The 20,423-nt window shown below is 35.4% G+C and overlaps 1 protein-coding gene across 1 annotated transcript; it reads right to left on the bottom strand.

Moving 5' to 3' along the window:
• Positions 1-5,377: 5,377 nt before the first annotated feature.
• On the bottom strand, positions 5,378-19,844 carry LOC145676603 (uncharacterized). The gene is made up of 4 exons (XM_081747439.1): positions 19,738-19,844; positions 15,742-15,827; positions 12,689-12,857; positions 5,378-5,462 (listed from the first exon to the last, which is right to left on the bottom strand). Exons 1-4 carry the CDS (start codon positions 19,817-19,819, stop codon positions 5,407-5,409), a joined length of 393 nt encoding a protein of 130 aa, XP_081603565.1. The 5' UTR covers positions 19,820-19,844; the 3' UTR covers positions 5,378-5,406.
• Positions 19,845-20,423: the final 579 nt, after the last annotated feature.

Here is a 20,423-nt window from a genome sequence, read left to right as displayed (position 1 = left end):
TTTAGTGTTCAATAAAATAGATATTCGTAAGTCTATCTTGGAGTGGTGATCTTTTAGATGTCCATGTTCCTGGAGGCAGAGGTGAGTACCATTGTATATTTGCTTATCTCTTTCAGATGTGCCGCTTGGCCGGGTCCAGGAGAGGCTGTGAACACTCTTTCCCAGTCTTCATTTAAATTTTTATCTGATGATAGGAGATCCTCTGGTAAGGGGATGGCAGGGAAAATTGAGTTCTAAAGACCATAACCAGGGGAAGTCGTCAAAGGGGCAAGACGACTATAAAATATGAACTCACGTGGGAGGAGGATATTGATTTCTGTAAAAGAAGATTAAAATTAATTATCTAAATATTTTTTTGGTTCAACTGTGTCAAATTTCTTATGGAATCCAATTCTAGTTTTAATTCCTTTTTGTTTTTGTTTTTTTTTCTTCATGGTTTAGCAGATTATCTTATATCTGCTAAGGGAATTAGAGGTGTCAATATTTCCTCCACCCATCTCTCATGTGCTGGAAATTTGAGAATATATTCTTTGCGATGACTTCAGGTGACCATGCAAACGCATTCATCCAACTTTGAGCATGAGAGAACCCTTTACATAGGGACTATCCAGAGTGATGCCCTTAACAATGTATTTAAAAATACTCGACACCAGAATTGTTGACTAAGTGGAACTGAAATAGAGTATGCCCTCACAAGTTCTGGGTAGAAGTATTTTCCCATTTCTGTTCTAACGTACCGTACTCAAATCTTCTAAAAGTTGTGCAGTTCCTTCTCTGTTTACCCGGGACTAATGATCCAACTGAACGTGTATTCTTGCACATGAATGTTTGTGCACCTTCCCAAAAATACAAGTGAAAGTTAAGATAGATGATATAGTAAAGAATAACGGATGTTCAATAATTAGGTAAGTAGTTTATTAGTAGTTGAAAGTACTGTTGGATAGTACTTAAGTTAGAAACGATACTCGTATTTGTGTATTTTATAATTGAAAACACTAGTGAGTCCCAAAATGCAACCTGGAAGTCAGATATTTACCCCCCGTCGCCGATTCGTATGCGTCCCGTTTTTGCAAGTAAAAATTCTGGTCACCTTGGGAATAAGGTGTGTGAAACCTTATGTGAGAAATTTAATGAAAAAACAGAAGAAGAAAAAAACAGCGTTGGTATGTATTATTATTACTTTTCAATGTAAAAATCTAATATTCATGTAGTGTTTACATTTGATTTTCGTTTAGCGTCCCTTTCCGGCAGAGAGGCTATGAATATTTTTTTGTGATAACAATAGACAACAAATACGCTTGGAGAAAAAGCCTTTATTGTTAATGCAGTTTCTTTGATAAGATTTCTTGTCACTCACTCCGGAATGAACCGACTGTTTATTACGTACGTTGCATTATATTTTAGGTCGAGGCAAGGCCCATCAGGGGGGGGGGCAAGGTGGGGCGTTTGCCCCCCCCCTAAGAGGAAATTGTACTTGGGAATATCGAAAGCCCAATAGAATTTTTACATTAGTTGTAGCAAAAAATGAAACTATATTTGAAAAGTCGCTTATATTCCCCCCCCCTTGAAAATCACAACATGGGCGGTCTTGGGTTGAGGTCACGTATTATATAGCTTCTGTGCTCGAAAGGGACGTGCTCAAAAGGAAAAGGGTTGTTCAGTCCAAAACAACCATCAACATAATAGCAGAACAGAAAAGAAAGAAAAAATATCGTTTTTCGGCTGACAATTGTTGTCTTTATTTGTTAATGTACTAAATTAAAAAAAAAAAAAATAGAGAACACGAAAATTGTTGAACATCAGGGTACTCGTGTGGTTAAAAAATAAAAAAAGCATGCTCGAGATGTAACAGAAATATTTTTGTTTCTCGTGCAATTGATAATATTGTGCACGTCGTTGCTATTCTATAGATAACAACTGAATGTTTTCTTACATAAAGAACAACAAAGTTATCTTGCCATGGAACTCTACCTATGTCGCTTACAAAATAATCAGCCCATCTGTTTCTGCTTCCGTTTGCTGCGTTGCCTCCTTTTGGTGTGCTACACGTATTGGGGATTTCCTCAAAACCTTCTATCGTTAAATGTCACAATTATAAAAATGTTCCTTTTTCTCACCTTAGAAATGGATTATTCGGAAACACTAAATCCATTATTTTTATTTAAGAGTTTACATTAAGAATTTCACATTTCCAATCTAAGCGAGTCCTATACTTTCTCAATAGGCTATATAACGGGAAATGTCACTACTATAGGAATGAAATGAAATCCTTGAGTTTTACGTCGCACGATTATACCAGGTAGGCTAAAGGAAATAATGATGATGATGATAAATGAATGAAATGGTGGAATGAATAAAGTGGGTGGAAACGGGAGAACCCCGAGAAAACTCACACGGTGCTTCTCGCACCACAAAGCCCACTTGACGCAACCAGATGTGAATACACTATCACTGAGCCACCGGATCCCACTACTATAGAAATCCCCCCATCTCCCCTTCAAGAGAAAATTTTCAAAGACGTTGAAACCTGTGCTCCATTATTTTTATTATGAGTTTACATGCCGAATTTTACATCTCTAACTGAAGCGAATCCTCACATTCGGTAATTTGTGAATAAATAAAGGGAAATTTTACTATTATTGAAACGCCCCCTCTTGAGCGGGATATTCGGGAAGTCTCAAATAAATGTCTCATTTTTAATTTAAAGCCACCAACTATGTCAAAAAATCGAAATTAGTCACGCAATTGTTAAACTACGCCAGTGGCCGCTAATAACGTCTGAAAATGTCTATGAATATGTTTCCGAATGTTTAACTTTCTGTGTTCTTACAAACAATAACTAGTTAACATAATTAACTTGCCTTAATGTAACAGCCAGAGCTCCTCCGTGGCTAAGCGGTTAGCGTACCCGCCTTTGGCGTGGGAGGCGCGGGTTCGATTCTCGTCGGGAGCTCATGTGGTTCGGATTCCACGTTAATCAGTAGGTCCACGTCTCATATAGCCTCGCTGCTAAACTGGTCGTTAAACTCAAAATCAACTCATTAATGTAACAGCCAACATTTCAATTGGTGGTATCGCAAGTCTCATAAAAGTATCTTCTGCTTTAATTTTATCACTTATTTTCGATAAGAGTTCATCAAATGAAGTGATGCTCATGCGAAAATAATTAAAGAACTTTTCTTCGTCATTGCGCAAATCAATAAACATGGAAGAAAATTCACCTTTAAGCAGTCGTGAGCTTACGTACGGATGAACCCAGTATCGTTTCTGCTTCTTTCTTAGGATTTTACTGGCTAAGTATACAAAAACAGCACGTTTTCTTCTTTCAATTTCCATCTTCATTCAACTGCAGCTGAAAATAAAATGAGTTGTTTTCTATGTCTATGTGAAGTGGTTGGGCTGAGACGCCGGCACGAGTCTGCTGCGGGCCCGCAGCAGACTTTTCTGCACGTCTGAACTGGTTGATCTTTGACGCCCGCACGAGTCTGCTGCGAGTCTATTGCGGGCCCGCAACAGACTTTTCTGCACGTCTGAACCGAGCCTAAGGGTCTTCACTACAGCGAAATTAAACTACCGCTAATTTTAGAGTTTTTCTGTAATATCTTCAAATATTCAAATAAAAATATTCGAAAAGCAGAAACGTAGTGAACTAGACAATACGATTTTGCATGTGATACCTTTACCACAATTCACCTATCTGCTTTTGGTATGCCGCTATTTACAGGACCCGTAAAAAATGCTAAATCTATCTACAGTTTGAAAACGAAAGCAGATAGATGAGTTGTGATAACGGTATCACATGCAAAAATCGTGTTGTCTAGTTCACTACGTTTCTGCTTTTCAAATATTTTTGTTTTGACGATATTACAGAAAAACTCTAAAATTAGCGGCAGTTTAATTTCGCTGTAGTGAAGGCCCTTAAGCAACCTTCCATTCCTTCTTCAAACACTGGAGATTCTGCTGCAGCAAGTAGTAGTAAAACACATACAAAACTTGGACCATTAGCTATGCGTTATCTGAGCACTTCAAGGTTGATAAAGATGAGGAGTTTGGGCTGTACCCATTACCAGCAGGAAGGTTTCTAAACCATGATACTGCCATCACAGAATTTCACCGTTGGCCCAACATTGTCAAATGAGAAGCGTTCTCCTGATTGGCGCTACCTCAAACTCTCCCATCTGACTGGAAACATATGCACCTTAAATTATAACTTCATAGTAAGTCTTCTATTAGTGTACTGTTTATGTTTTATGGATGTTAAAACCATGCCAGTTGAGCTCTCCCTACTGGTCTCCTGGCTAGCAGAGCTTTATCGTGGCTATACAGTTAGTGTACTTGCCTTTGGAGCGGCAGACCAAAGTTTTCTTCCTGATGGGAGTCCGTGTAGCTCGGATTCCATGTTAAGCTATAGATCCAAGTCTCATATAGCCTCGGTGCAGAATGGCTCGCACGTGCTCATTTGCTCCCACGTTTATTTCATAGAATTACCAAGAATCCCTTACGCCTTATGATGAGATTTATTGTGCCTCCATTGCACGATTCTGAAACGTGTATTTGTGGATAGAATAAGTTACGAGTCTAAGACTATAAGGATATTTTAGGAATTTCCAACTGGAAAGTTAACTTTTCCATGATTTTGGAAGCCTGTTACGTTTAAAGTACTCATTGGAAGCCTGTTACGTTTAAAGTACTCATTGGAAGCCTGTTACGTTTAAAGTACTCATTGGAAGCATGTTACGTTTAAAGTACTCATTGGAAGCCTGTTACGTTTAAAGTACTCATTGGAAGCCTGTTACGTTTAAAGTACTCATTGGAAGCCTATTACGTTTAAAGCACTCATTGGAAGCCTGAGTGTTACATGGTTTTCACTTGTAGATTCACCTCCCGGACTTTCTCCTCGTTGTTCATGAACATCCTATATATAAAATTTGTGAACCGAAAGTGTTCCAGTGCAGCTTCCTAACATTTTGATTTTGTCATGACATTGGACAAAATTTTCTGCAATAAAGCCTGATTCTAATTCACCACTAGAGTTATCTAGGAACTCACAGATGAGTACCCTTGTACTGTAATGTACAAGATAATTATATACGGACCAACAAAGTTAAAAAATTGTTACATGGAGTATTGTTTTTCGACATTCACTATTAATAGTAAAATAAATAATTAAAATCAGTGGCGTATTTAAGGGGGCTTCAGGGCTTAAGCCCCCGAAATTTTATTTACTATATTAAAGTAAATGAAAAATCTTGCAGAATTTTCACATTACCAGGAATAAAGTTAGCAATGCCCTCCCCCCCGAAACAAAATCGTAAATACGCCACTGATTAAAATAATACACTAGTGTCTTTAAAATAAGAATTAGAAATACTAAAAGTGGCATTTATTAAATGGAAATTTTATTTCTTAAAATATATGAGCAAAATGTACATATATTGCAGACCAGCTAATGACCCAAAAGACTGAAAAACAAGATACGAAAAATTAATCAAAATTTGTTTAAAATAATGTTACGTATTTGCAGTATTAATACTTGAAAACTCCATTTTCTAAGTGTATATATATATATATATATATATATATATATATATATATATATATATATATATATATATACAGTGGCGGATCCAGGATATGATCAAGGGAGGGGCTAAACCATAGTTTGCCGTTTTATCTAGTGTAAAGCAGGTTTGAAGCCCATTTTATCCAGTGTAAACCTGACCGTCAAGGGGGGGGGGCTATAGCCCCTATAGCCCTCCCCTTGGATCCGCCACTGTATATATATATATATATATATATTATTTCTAAGGATTATTTCTATTTCGCCTTTGTGTTTAGAACAAACACCTTTTTTTTTTTTTTAATGAGTAATGATGAAGTTTAAAAACTTAGTGACGTGCTCTAAAATTAGACGATTGAGGAGATAGTACCTACGTGGCATTATTTTGGTCCGATATCTGCATTTGAAGATCTTGGGTAAGTACATAAATCGTTCATTAATTTCTAATTTGTATCTGCACGGTTTATATTGCATTTTATTTATCGTAGTTGGTATTTGATCACGAGGAAACTGATAGGGTCTATAATATATTGTTTCGTTTGATTCAGAACACTACGTGTATTATAAAATATGTAAGTTATATATATATATATTTGCTATCTCATTATCTGCGGATGTGGTACAGATATATATATAATATGTCCAGTTTGTTGCAACTATAGATGTCTCAGCAGAAATAAATACTACGAGGCGACATATGATCTCATCACCTGTCCTCAAATTTGTATACGAAAATATTTCATGGCCTTTCATATGGCGAAACATTGATGGCCTTTCTTATTTGAAGAACAAACTGTAATTAAGGAGTCCTTCCTTCAAATGTTACAGAACTGGTTAATGGCATTGCTGCACACTGAATCAGAGAACTTTATCCTTCAGTTAAACGCTCCAACACATTTTCACCGTGATGTGAGGGCATATGTGAACTCAATGCTGCTCAATCGTTGGATTGAACATGGTGGAGCAAGCAATGAATGTGTGCTAAAATGAACTTCTAGGTTCCCGGACTTCTTGTGATTTTTTTTTTTTTTTTTTTTTAAGTTATGTAGAGGACCTTGTGTATATATCCCTCCGCAAAATGAGAATTTAACAAGTAACAGCACAGTTTCGGAAGACATGTTGGGTCGTGTGTATCAAGAGTTCGATTATAGCGTCGACATTTGTGGGGTCGCACATGGTTCCCACATAGAATAATTGTAAAGTGGATGCTGTTCAGAAAAAAAAAAAAAAACTTTCTCGTTTGGCTACAATATTTTTAAAGTGTTCCTGAACTTTTGTAACACTCTGTATATTACAAAAAATGAAAAGAAATTTTTCAGTTTACTGTCCTACATGTTCTTTAGGCTAAGGGAAGCGGATACTTAAGGTAAATGAATGATGCTGGAATAATTGGTGGAATGAAAATGCAGGAGGAGGAGAGTAACCTCCTGAGAAAACCCGCGGACACGGTGTTGTTCACAAATTTACTTGGCCGGGGATTGAACCAGTGGTAAGCGATCTATCAGTGAGTCACCGTGCCTCCTCTACAAAATATGAAAGAAAATATACTAGTATAAAATAAAAATAATAAACACTAAATAATCATGGTCTCACGTGAATGAAATTGTACATTTTCAGGGGCTTATTGACAGAATACATAGAGTGTGTTAAATCACATGAAAAAATGGAACTGATGTAAAAAGAAAACAAAATAAATACTACTGCGTTCGAGTTCAATATGATAATAATAGGATATACAATCCAGTTACTATTAATTGTTGTTTTTAATGCACTCTTGATTTTTTCTTCAAAATGAAGTCAAGATTTAACCATCTCTCTTGGGGGCGAGACGATGGAGTGGGGAACGACAGATTGATGATAGTATTTGTTCCTGCCAACTGCACCGGATTGAAGCGCTGGTTATTGTTAAGAATTCCATGTTAATGGTAGATCACATCGTTCATCACCTTAGTATTGCATAAGGAACCAATATATTGTAGAGTTCCATACCCTCACATGTAAGCAACTACTATAAATACATGCTTCAATCACGAACATATGTTATTGTGTTCATAACTTAAATTCCAGCAGACGATGAAAATCGGATACGAAGAAGGATCGGAAGAAAACCGAAGATGACCGACTTCCCCTCACGGATCTCCCCTTTAAGAGGACGTCTATAAAAGAGGATTGCAAAAGGAGAGGGGTATCAGTCTACAATTGATCAGTAACTTATCAACACCCCTCCTCCTGGGGCCGCCATGGACTATTGAGTTCCTTTAAATCTATCTCTGGACGCTGCAATGAGCAAAAGAGATATCCTATAACCACCTTTCTTCCGGGGCTACAATGAGCTACGGAGAAATCCTATAATGGTCTCCAGAGGCTGCAGTGAGCGAAAGAGTTTTTCATCATAACTTAAAGTCATATTTAACCTTTATTTCCGAAGTGTGTGTTCCAAGGACTTGCTACACTCTTAAAACATTTAGTAATTTACAAAGGAACTTTGTAAAACTGTTATAGAAATGTATTTTGTAAATAAAATACGTGAAGGGCTTTATATCTCGGACTTTTGTTAGACTCTACCAAACAAAACATTGCAATATAAAAACTTAACTCATATTAAGTTTCCTTTAACATACAGACGTGTTCAAATTATTAGACTAGACATTCAGTTTCTGAATATTTTACTGTTCTTACAATATTATGTCAGAAAACGCGTTTGAACTTAGTCCAAATTACTGTTCTGTGACTGTTTTCATTTCTTGTGGTCATGGCACATGCTTTTTAATATCAATAAAACAAATGCGTACGTGACATTCAAATATAAATACTATGCAGTGTGCGTATCTAAATTGGAAACAAAAAATGAAACAGAATACTTACCAAAAAAAATCATCTCTCACACAAAGATCAATATTTCGTATGAAATCCGCTATTCTTTATTAAGTCTTTTATCCTTTGTAGCATGCTATATACGAGTTTAGCACATTTTGACCACTTCAGCATCATGATTCCACAAATTGTTGATTTCTTCGATCAATTGATGTTTGGTTGTAATATGCTTCTTCTTTAGCTTTTCCTCCATGAAGCTCAAAGGGGTTTTCAATCTGGTTCATCTCAGGACTATTGCCCGGCCACGGAAGAACACTAATTTCGTTGTTCTCGAAGAATTTTGTCACAGTTTTGCCCGGGTGACATGGGGCTCCATCATGCATAAAGATGAAGTGTGCGTCATCAAACCAGACTGCAATTTGGGGAAGCAGCTTTTCTTGAAGAATTTGTAGGTATTGGTCATGGTTCATTGTTCCCTCTTTTATATACAGTTTCCCAGGCTCGAAGACAAACATCACACCCCTGACCATGACTGAAGTAGATGCTTCACAGTTCGTTGGAGGCATTCCAATTTGAATCCTCCCCAGGTCGACGTCGCACACATTGTGAACATTCATCAGACACGAAGACACATGTTCATCAATGAAGCACCTATTCTCCAATCATCAGCAGTCCAATGTTCTAGGCCTCGTGCCAATTCGAGGCGCTTCTTTGCCATGATTGGAGTAATTTTAGCTTTCTTTCTTGGCCTGAGTGCTTTTATTCCCTCAGCTCAAAGACTCCTTCGAACATTTTCAGACGAAATGTCTACATCATACTCAGCCAATTTTATGCTTAAATGTCTAGAAGTTGCGTTTCTGTTTCCCAGAGGCAATCATTTTAGTTTTGTGATACCTCTTAGCGATAGCTTTGGTTTTCGCCCACACTTCCCAGCCCTATTTTGCTGATACATTTGCTTCTTACTCATCGCAACTGAGATTTTACTCACACTCTAATAATTTGTCGTTGTGTATAGTATCTCCCTTCCGCCAGAAGTGTTTTGACAACTTTCACTTTACGTCTCTGGCTTTTCCCATTATGCCGCGATTACAAGACTTCACAGAATAAAAGACTAATACACAAAACAAGTCACGATCACTTTAAACTGGCCCATTCGAACTGTTGAACACTTTGAATGTGTAACTGCTTACGACTGCAACCACAATAATTCAGATTGTAACTTGTTGGTAGAAACTACAATAGCTGTCTACAATTGAAATACCACTTTCAGAACTCCCTCCCCTCTACTAATACCATCTGCTGTTCAACGGTGATATCGCCACTTCAACTGTATAGTAAACCAATGAAGGATCGTATATTGGTGGTTTAACCATTAAATTACATGTTCTAGAACTCAGAAAATTAGGACTGTAACATAAACTTTGCATTTGTCGAGCGTGAGTCTAATAATTTGAACACGTCTGTAGTTAGCAATAGCCTCCTGACACCCCGCGTAGAGCCGTCTCTACAAAAAATGACATCTTTTGCCCGTTCGTTCCTGCGGATATCTCGAGCTTTGCTGAGTTGAAACCTTTTGTAGGGTAATTTCTACACTTCAAATTTTGCTTCGGCAAACAGACGATAGCAGAAACGTTTTACGTTTTGCAATTTTACAGCAGTTAAGATGGCTTCGTGCAGCAGTTGCGGCCGCGACACGCAGCACTCAGGTAATTTAGTTATTTTAGTACTTTAAAAAAATAACAAAATGTTTTGAATTCTCACTTGTATGTCTATTAGATAACCTAAAATCTGTACAGCATATAGGTTTTGAGAAACTTTGTTTGGTGGTGTGCAGAGCAGTTTCTTTGCTGTTGTAGAGAGCTCTCTAGATTGGGTTTCCATAAGTAAATTTACGTAGTACTACAAGGATGAAATTATGTAGTACTATTTTTGCGCATTGTTGAATGTTTTACAGATTTTTTTTATCTCGTTAGATTTAACACTGTTTGTGGTAGGGTACGTAGGATTTAGTTCTAGGTATCCACATCCCCTCAAAATCTTTCAATAATTGTTCGAATAACGAATAGCTATTCGAGTGATTGTTCGAATATTGAAAGCGAATATTCGAACAACAAGAGAATACTTGATTCGAACAAAATTCATTTTTCGAACAATTAGTCGAATAACGAATAATTGTACGAATGTTGAAAACGAATATTTGAACAACAAAATATGAATACTTCAAATATTCGAATAAAATTCGTTATTCGACCAATTGTTCGAATAACAAATAATTATTCGAATAATCGTAGGGGAAGGCGTTGTACCTTTGAAACAATGTATCTTTGAACAACTATACTTTTCTTGAATTCAGATCCATCTAGGTGCAGTGACTAAAATTCGTTTGAAAGAGGAAGTTAGAAAGAGCACTACAAACGTGATTGGCAGTTGTTTACTGAGTATTTTTTTCCGAGTAGTGTTCGTTTTAATTTTTTCATCCCCAAAATGAAGATTTTTTGTAGTTACCTTTTGAATTTTGGGCTCTTAGGTTTTTGCAACTTGTGATATTTATTTGTCCAAACTTGGGATAGAATGATTGGTGAGTTCAGTAATATTTTTAGTTTTAACTTCTATGCAATATTTAAGCTAATGGAGAACTTTTCTTTTGATAATGGTGACCCTCTTGTACCAATGAACATTAATGTATCGTGTGCCTTTGAACGATAAATAGTATTGTTCAAAGGTACACGATGTAAGTAGTTAAATAATTTATATATTTGATATAGGTTAGGTTATGGTTAACAATTTTGACGTTGCTAAGAGGAAGAAATACACAAGTCAGTGGGATCTCAATGAAATTGGAGGAGTGGATGCGCTTGTTTCTAAAAAAAGACACAAACAGGAACTTTCATTGCGGAAGTCAGAAGTAACTTGTACGATCGTGAAAACGTAATTGTTCTTCGAAAATTTAAGAGGGGTTCATCAAGGTTACGCACCAATCCCACCAGAACGGATATATAATGTAGACGAATCAGACTTACCAACAGTTCAGGAATCTAGAAGTATTGTAGCACCTTAAAGAATGAAACAAGTCGGCCCAGCAACTTCAGCCGAACGTGGAAGAACAGTGACAATGATAGTGGGAGTAAATGCCATCGGTAATCACGTACCACCCATGCTGATTTTTCCCAGGGTAAACTTCAAACATTTTATGCTAAAGGGGACACCAAGTGGGACAAATGGAGCGGCAAATCCTAGTGGTTGGACAAATGAAAATTGTTTTCCTAAGTTTTTAGACCATTTAACCCTTATCCGGGCAACCGGGGCCTCCCAGGCCCAGTAGCTTCATACTTTTCTTCGAATTTCTTAATGACCATAAATATTTCGATGCCATAAAATTCTGAATTCTTCTATCTTTAGTCGAAGTTAAAGTTATGAACATATCGAGTTGGTAAGGATAATAGAGTTGGTAAGGCCCCAGTTGCAGTCTACATTGCAAAAATAGCTTGCCCGGATAAGGGTTAAGACAAGCGGTAGATACATGGCATCCAAACAATCCTGGAAAGGCATTTGACATTTATGGAATTGAAGAGATTGTAAGGAAATGTTATGTTAAAAGTTCTATATGCTCAAGATTATTGTTCACAAGTTTTTGTTAGAACTTCTCTTCCATTTTAAATTAAATTAATAAAATTTCGATTCTGGGGAACTTTTTATAGCTAAACTTTTGATTGCAATTTATAACTATAATTAATATTTGTGGCTTCTTTTTATATTATTGCCGCAGAAACGTTGTAATTATCCCTTTGTTCAAAGGTACAAAAGGGTCTGTTCAACGGTACATGACCATAATGTACGTACCTGTGAACAAAACGGATATGTACTTATTATATCCTATAAAAGCTATTGTAATTACGTAAAACGTTTAAATAATCATCCTATCTGATAGCAAAGAGATGGCACTTCAAATATATGACAAAAATTGGGGGGAAAAGTGCTGAATATGATCGCTAAAATTTCGAAAACTCGAAAAGTGTTCACAGGTACAACGCCTTCCCCTACGAATATTCCAAACGAATATTCGAACAACAGAAGAATACTTCGAATAGTAGTGCAAAATTCGTTATTCGAACAATTGTTCGAATAACGAATAATTATTCGAATAATTGTTTGAATATTTAAAACGAATATTCGAACAAAAGAAAAAAATATTCGAATAATAAATAATTATTCACAATTTATTAACAGCACTAGTATGAACCCAATTATTTTTACCCTAGCCGCCATTGTAACGAACGCTCTATGATAATATTAAAAAAAAAAAAAAAAACTTACCTGTATTTACCCAGTACGTGGGGCCAAAATAAACAACAGTGATATCCGACGAAGGATGTGTCATATTAATAACCCAAATAGTGAACATAAGAAGCACTGTTAGAAATATAGCCGGGAAATAAAGTACAGCTTCCGACAGTAGCCATGGGAGAATAAAGTACGGGTTATCCTAAAACAAACAGGAAAAATTGATTAATTTTGTTGTAGCTAATTCTAGAGAAGTCAACGTGACTTTTTTTAAATACTAAAAATATTCACAAATTGTTTTGAGTTTAGCGTTTCTTTCAGCAGCGAGGCTATATTAGACCTGGACATACAGTTCAACGGGGATCCCAATGATATGAGCTCCCGCGCCAAAAACTATATCTACAAGGGAGCTCTTATTCACAAATTGGGAAGTAAAACAAATTTTTTCGGAGATATTTGCGCTGAAGTTTACATTTAAAGGTTTCATTTCAAGAGTAGATCGATGAAACAGAAACTAAAACTTAAGCTGGTTACAGTATTCAAATTAAAATATCTCGATTCTGAAACAAGAGCGAAATCTTTTCCATTCTCGAGCGACAATTGGAAAGAAGAATGTATAGTGATCAAGAACAAATAAATCAATAAATAAAATCGTGACTTCAGTGGATTTACACGTTTCAAGGATTCTACATGTCGAAAAATGGATTTCTGGATAGCACCTGTCAGTTCATTTGTTTATTCGTCCTTCTGTTGATTTGTTTATTCATCCGTCCGTTCATTTATTTATTCATCCGTCCATTCATTTGTTTATTTATCCGTCCGTTCATTTGTTTTTTCATCCGTCCGTTCATTTGTTTATTCGTCCGTTCGTTTATTTGTTTATTCATCCGTCCATTCGTCCTTATATATGCCCACTCGTCTAGACACTTAAACGCACCCTGTTCAAATTTATACATTAGTTTTTTTAAATAAAATTTACCAAGTTTCTTTTCGAAATATTCTTTCTACCCCCCGAAAATAAGAGTAGTTTATTGGAAGGTGATAATCAAAATTTGCAGTTTCCTGAAGAAAAAAACACACTCACACTTCGATTGATTTTGTTTGTATTCAATTAATCAACATTTCATTAAGAAAGCTTAATTATGGTATAGGAGTAGTCATATTTTTAAAGAAAAAACCTAGAGGTGATAAGTTACTCTTGCGGTAAGTCATTTTTGGATATTTTCTCAAAAATGACTCAGACGATTTTTCATCTATATACATCTCTCTCTCTCTCTCTCTCTTGATATATAATTATATCTCTGTTTTATTACGATTTTGACTCGAGATACCGGCTATCTAAATGTTGAATTACAGTGAGGTTATGTTGCCTACAGGACTGCATTTCTATTCATATAATGCCAGAAAACCATTGGAGAAATTCTTTGTAGTTACGGGGACGGGCATGGAGAAACTGATTCCCCGCCAATAACTTTTTGAAAAAAAATAAAAAAAATATCCTCTTGTGTTGTATTAGAGAGAATTATGCACGAAAATGCTCAAAAACGGAGTTTTTATCTTAACAATTTTCTGCGGGAGAACTCGCGGACCCCCCCCCCACTCGACTGAGGGATTCCAATCCCCCAGAAGATTCACTCCCACAGCAGACAACCCCTAAATCCACCCATGCTCAAAACACGACATTTACATGCATTAAGGCAAGCATATACACACACCTACATAAGAAAGGAACAATTCAATGTGGAACATCAAAATATAAACTAGATGAACTTCCGTGAAAACACCTGATTTTAAAAACAAAATGTAGGAAAAAGGTAAAAATGTTGGTGTGTCAACTTAGAAATTATTTCTACATAAGAAATAAATCTTTTTAGGTGCAAAGCTATTCATCAATTAGTATGTATAAAAATTGATTTATTGAGGGTATTTAGCATCTACTGTACTCTACAGTGACGGTGTCTTGATCACTGAAAATCCAGAGGCGGTACCGGTATGGCATATAAATGAAAGTCAATATGTTTGTGACTTCGAACCTCTTGAACCACTCGAGGCCGCGGTGGCTGAGTGGTAGAGCGTTCATCTCTGGTGCTTGGGGTCCCGGGTTTGATCCCAGCCCCCGCCAAGTGATCTTTGTGGTGGGCAAACACCGTGTGCGTGGGTTTTTTCGGGGTTCTTCCGTTTCCTCCTACTTTCTTCATTCCACCATTTCATTCATTACTCATCATCACCGTCTCCTTTAGCCTAACCGGCATAATCGTGGGACGTAAAACTCAAAGATTTCACTTCATTTTTCTTGAACCACTCGACCGATTTCGATCAAATTTTCAACATAAATGAGGTTCGGGCCTGAGATCGTGTTTATCATTTCACTTTGACGACGCAACTTAAGGGAGGGAGAAGGGGGATATTCAAAAATGATGAAAATGACCGATATTAATGTCGAATCCATAGTTTTCAGGGTCACTGAGACGAACAGTGCAACTTCCGATGAAGTTTAAATCCAAATTCAGTCTCCATTAGTAGGCTACTTTATATCCAAAATGAAACGTATTCTTCCCGTGCGAAGAACGGGTACACTGTTAGTATTTTATAAATAGATATTTCATTACCAATCCTACAATGATTAAATTATTTCTTGTATTGAAAAGAAAAAAAAAATCTACATACTGCTATAATATAAGTTCTCCATACTATTTAGTTTCCAAATTCTTAAGTGTTGATCGACTGCTATTCTAGAAGAAAAAAATCTTTTAGCCATGAAAATAGAACAAAGAGTTCAAAAACAAAAGGAAGCAACAATTACATGATGTCCAAGAGGCTACATCAGCATCAGTTTTGCTGACACCGGTAGTTTCGTTCGCACCGTGAGCACTCAAGGTAACAAACGCGTGAGTTAATCGGTCGTTGAGTTGGAGCTTTAATAACTGATTTCAGCACCGAGCGTATCTGAAACGTGTATCTACAACTTAACATGGGATTGGAACCATATGAGCTTTCACCGGGAGTCGAACCCTTGCCTTCCGCACTTCGTACGATAAATACCACTCACACGACAGTGAATACGTCAAGAAGTGGCCAATACATACCAGATAAACACCCATAGTAAGAAGCGATGCAGATATCAAGTCTGCCAATGCATCCCATGAACTCTGTGCTGGGTTATTCATGAAAACTGAAAATAAACAAAAAAAAAAAAATCATCTTGGAATATTTGTAGAAGAACCATCTTAAATAAAGAAAACATTTTATTCCATGAGAAAATGTCAATAGTTCAAAACGGGTCATTTAGAGTTTCAAGTAATTCATGGGAGACAAATGAAAAATGCGACACTTCACGGCTAAACTGGAACGTCTGGGAGTCCTAGATATACGAGGATACCAAATATAGATATCTTTATGGTGAACAAAATTGTATGGTGAGTAAATATCATAATGCGTTGTTTCCGAGAAAATCGGAAAAAAAATTTATAGCCAAAAATCTGTTATTCCGTTGCCAGTAATAATTCATAGTTTTTAGTCTGCAAAATTTGATTTTTTTTTATGTGGAATGTTCGAATTTCAATGCTACTTTTAGTTGCACCTCTTTGTGAACAACACAACAGGCATACGGCCAATTATCATGTTGGTGTGTTACAAAATAAATTACAATAGTTTTCTTAAAGATATTGTAGTTCATGTTACAGATGTCAATTTCGCTGTTTTTGCTACATATTTTGTAATAGGGAGAACATACTCTCCAGATTGGCGACTTTAATATACGTTGCTCCTTGCTTTTTTTACAATAGAACAGGCCAGTGTTGTCAACACGAGTTTTCAATGTCGTGACACGAAAATTTAGTGTCTATATCAGATTCATACAGTTAAGCTCGTTTTGTATTATTTTATGGAGAAAGGTCTATCATATTACGCCTTTGTACAAGTGTAGGGATACAGAAGTTGTCTATTAATGTAAGATAGTTTCCATGGGTAGATTCTAGTTCTCTTGTATTACTAAGTATTTGATAAATTTAGATTGGACTCTTTCCAGTTGGTGTCGGTAATGCTGATACGATCGATTCCAGATCACAGCAGTATATTCCAGTTTTGCTCGGACATAGGAGTAATATATTTTTGTTAGTGTGGTAATGTTAAATTCCTTTCCAGTTCTAATTATGAACCCTAATATTTTGAGAGATTCATTAACTATGTTTTCCTGATGGTTATTAAACATCAGTTTCGTATCAAATGTAACTCCAAAATCTTTGAGTTTAATCTACTTAATAAGATTTGATTCAATGAATAATTAACCTCTATTTGGTTTTTGTTTCTAGTTAACGATAGAATGCTACATTTGTTTATGTTTACACTGTTTGTTAAAAAGAATACCAGTTAGCTATATTTTCTAAATCATGTAAATTGAGACAGTCATAGACGGTCTGTATTCTAGCGTCTATTTTGAGTCATACACAAAAAACAATTTGTCACAATGATATATGATCAAGAATATCGTTAATGAATAAAAGGAACGATAACGGACCTAGGTTGCAGCCCTTTGGAATTCCAGAGTATGCAATATATTCAGTTGATTTAAACTCTTTGTGGATAACATCTTGTTTACGATATATATATATATATAGTATTTTACAAGTATTATATATTGTAATTAGTAAATTGTGTATATACTGTTTTGTAAGTATTAAAATGTAAATCGTATAATTATTTTTGTTGTATAACGATATTATTGTTATAATATTGATAAACTCAAATAATATTCAAGAGAATTTTATCAGATATAAATGCATGTATAACAAATAAATATTTCATATATCATTTCCTAATTTTAAAAGTATTTTCTTATTTTTTATTTTTATTTATACTTTTTAAATTTTTATTTTCATTTTTATCGAAATTTTAAAATAATTTATTTAAATTAACATTCATGTATTTTATTTATACACATTTATTTCTACATAAAATATAACGTATTATTACAAAAGACTATTCATATGTGGCATATGATATACTTAATACAAAAATATGTCTATTTTATATAAGATAAAAGTTGAATATATATACTTCTTATGTTCGAAATGTAGTATCAGATATAGTATTGCCACGTAATGAGAATGCGTTACGTAATATGTTACTTTTTAAATTTTTCCTTCAATGAATAAAAGCATATTATTTTTACTTTTCTTAATATTGCAACCTCGAATTAAAATTATACTTCATTAAATTATTCACTACACTGATATTCTGAGTCGACAGTGGATACCTAGTTTATATAAGTTTCTCAGAAAACCCTATTTAATACGCTCCTCGTATTAAATCGTTACGAAATCCGCGCACGGAAGAAGGCTTTTCACACCCCCACAGCAAGATCTCGGCCATAATTGACAGCGGCGGCGATTAACTAAGTAAAGCAGTTCCTTTCGGCGGCGCAGCAACATGGAAGTTGTAGATATACCTGAACTAATACTATACAGTTCATGTAATGGCATTTTCTAATGAGATAAGAACATTCATGTCACGTATACATTATCATACGTGGATGCCCAGGTAAATGAAGTGCAAGGCACAATTGCAATTACTAATTGTAATTACAAAGTCTAATTACAATAATTACGCTCTCGCGTAATGCGTTATGGAAAAAATCACTAAATCTAGTTACTTTTCAGGTGCAACACTGCAAACAATCACTAAAAATTTTAAGTGTTTAGGAGAAAAAGTATCACTCTAAGTACAGTAATTACAGGCAACACTGCAAAATGGTAATATATACAGTGAAACCTCTCTAAAGCGGACAGCCGTGGGGAATCAAAAATTGTCCGCTATAGAGAGGTGTCCGCCTTCAAGAGGTTTGAGTATATTGTAATGTAAATTAGTGAGCAAGGTAATTAGAAAAAAAAATATTTTTGCATGAATCACGTATTTACGAATATTACATGCATTATCCTGTGTCATCCAATATTCTGTGTTCGAGGCACAACATGGAAATAACATGTTATAGTTCTCTGCACTTTACACTTATTAGTACTTCCTTTGCTTTCAGTATGGCGCTTTAATTTGTGGGGTAATTGCCGTCCTGAAGTGTCCTTTTTGAGACAATATATATACCTCAGGGCAAAAAATACTAAACTTGTCTTCCGGTTGGTTAGAGACTCCAACGGGACAGTAGCATAACGTGCCATCCCTAACGGCGGGCAACTGTCAATCACTTTTGTGTCTAAAACAGATTGGGTGGGAGTGGGATGCAAGCAAAGGACAAGAGTGTTGTTAAACAGAGACGCTTCATCTGGGTTGCTGAGCAGACAGTTGAGGAGGCAAAATGTTGTCACAATGCTTCCTTGGTGACACATGTATGAATTACTAAAAATATATTTTTAATACACTTTTCAACTTATTTCTAGAGAAAGTGTCCGTAATACGGAGGTAAATAATACCTATAAAAGACAGAAAAGACTGTCCGTGTCCGTACTAGAGAGTGTCCGCTTTATAGAAGTTTGCCAATATGTTTTTTCCTATTACAGTGTTTGGGGATTACAAAATATGTCCGTTAAGGGAGGTGTCCGCTTTATAGAGGTGTCCGTTAGTAGAGGTTTCACTGTATATATATATATATATATATATATATATATATATATATATATATATATATATATATATATATATATACCCACTTTTACTACTGTGCCACAATACATTATCATTTCTCCCTTCCAAAATTGGCCTGTTCTTGATATTTGTCAGGCAAGATGTGTGAGTACCTTTTTTTCCTTTTTTGTTGTCTTTGCGGAGCTTCATTTGCCTAGGTCGTATACGCCATGAAATTATAATTATTATAAATGAATGCAAATATTGCTAATTGGATTGGACACCCATATTGGGGATCAGAGTAATACAGGAAGCAATAATAAGCAACAAAATTTTATCCGTGGAGTAATATCTTCCATTCCGGGTTGCGCTTATTATACAGTATCGAGTTGAGATCACTAAATTTTTTCTACTGCTGATTTTAAACAATAACAAAAAAAGAGCCTTTTGTACACTCTCCTGCACTTAAAACATATTGTAATCTGTTTACAATTGCATACAATACTCACTAGGCGTCATCATTTCTTGAGTACTAGGTGGCAAATAGGAGCAAAGACGTTCAGCTTCACTTAGTGGCCTAGACAAGGGCATAAATCCAAAGACCTCTAGCACAGAGTATACCTGAATCAAAACAAAATAAGTCCATTTCCTTTTATTCAAACTAAGACAAACTCATTTTTAAAATTTGTAGAATAGTGTCCGGATAATAGGAAGTAATATGATACTTGTGCGTGTTATTTTTAGCTCAGAAATAAAATAATAAGATGATAAGTGTTTTGTATATTCTTTTTTCAGCTAAAAAATAAAATGGTGAGATTTTTCGAATATGTCGTTTTGACATTAAAAAAAATAGAGTAGTAAGAGTTTTGATCACGTTACTTTCAACTCATAAATAGAATAGTAAGAGATTTGAACATTCTATTTTCAGATAAAAAATATTGTATGATTTTAAAACATGTTTCTTTCAGCATAAAAATAAAGCGGTAACAGTTTTCAATACGTTATTTTCAGCTGACAAATTAAGTAGTAAGTTTTGAGCATGTTACTTTCATCTTAGAAATAAATTTGTAAAAGTTTTGCAATAATGAAGTAGTGAATGTTACTTTCAGTTAAAAAAATAAAGTTGTAACAGGTTCGGAGTGCTATTTCTAACTGGAAAACAAAGTAATACATTTTGAGAATGCTGTTTTCAGAC

Source organism: Thermobia domestica, unplaced genomic scaffold, assembly GCF_964235325.1.
Source record: "Thermobia domestica unplaced genomic scaffold, izTheDome1.hap1.1 HAP1_SCAFFOLD_239, whole genome shotgun sequence".
Classification (NCBI taxonomy): Eukaryota; Metazoa; Arthropoda; class Insecta; order Zygentoma; family Lepismatidae; genus Thermobia; species Thermobia domestica.
Note: the sequence above shows the minus strand (reverse complement) of the source record. Positions and strands in the feature narration are given on the sequence as shown.

Excerpts from the sequence above, each read along its gene's own strand:
- LOC145676603 (XM_081747439.1), bottom strand. The coding sequence starts at position 19,819 with ATGCCCTTGTCTAGGCCACTAAGTGAAGCTGAACGTCTTTGCTCCTAT. Across the intron at positions 15,828-19,737 it reads TCAAGAAATGATGACGCCTA|TTTTCATGAATAACCCAGCA; the intron begins GTGAGTATTGTA and ends GTTTATTTTCAG. Across the intron at positions 5,463-12,688 it reads CACGTACTGGGTAAATACAG|TCTTTTGGGTCATTAGCTGG; the intron begins GTAAGTTTTTTT and ends CTTGTTTTTCAG.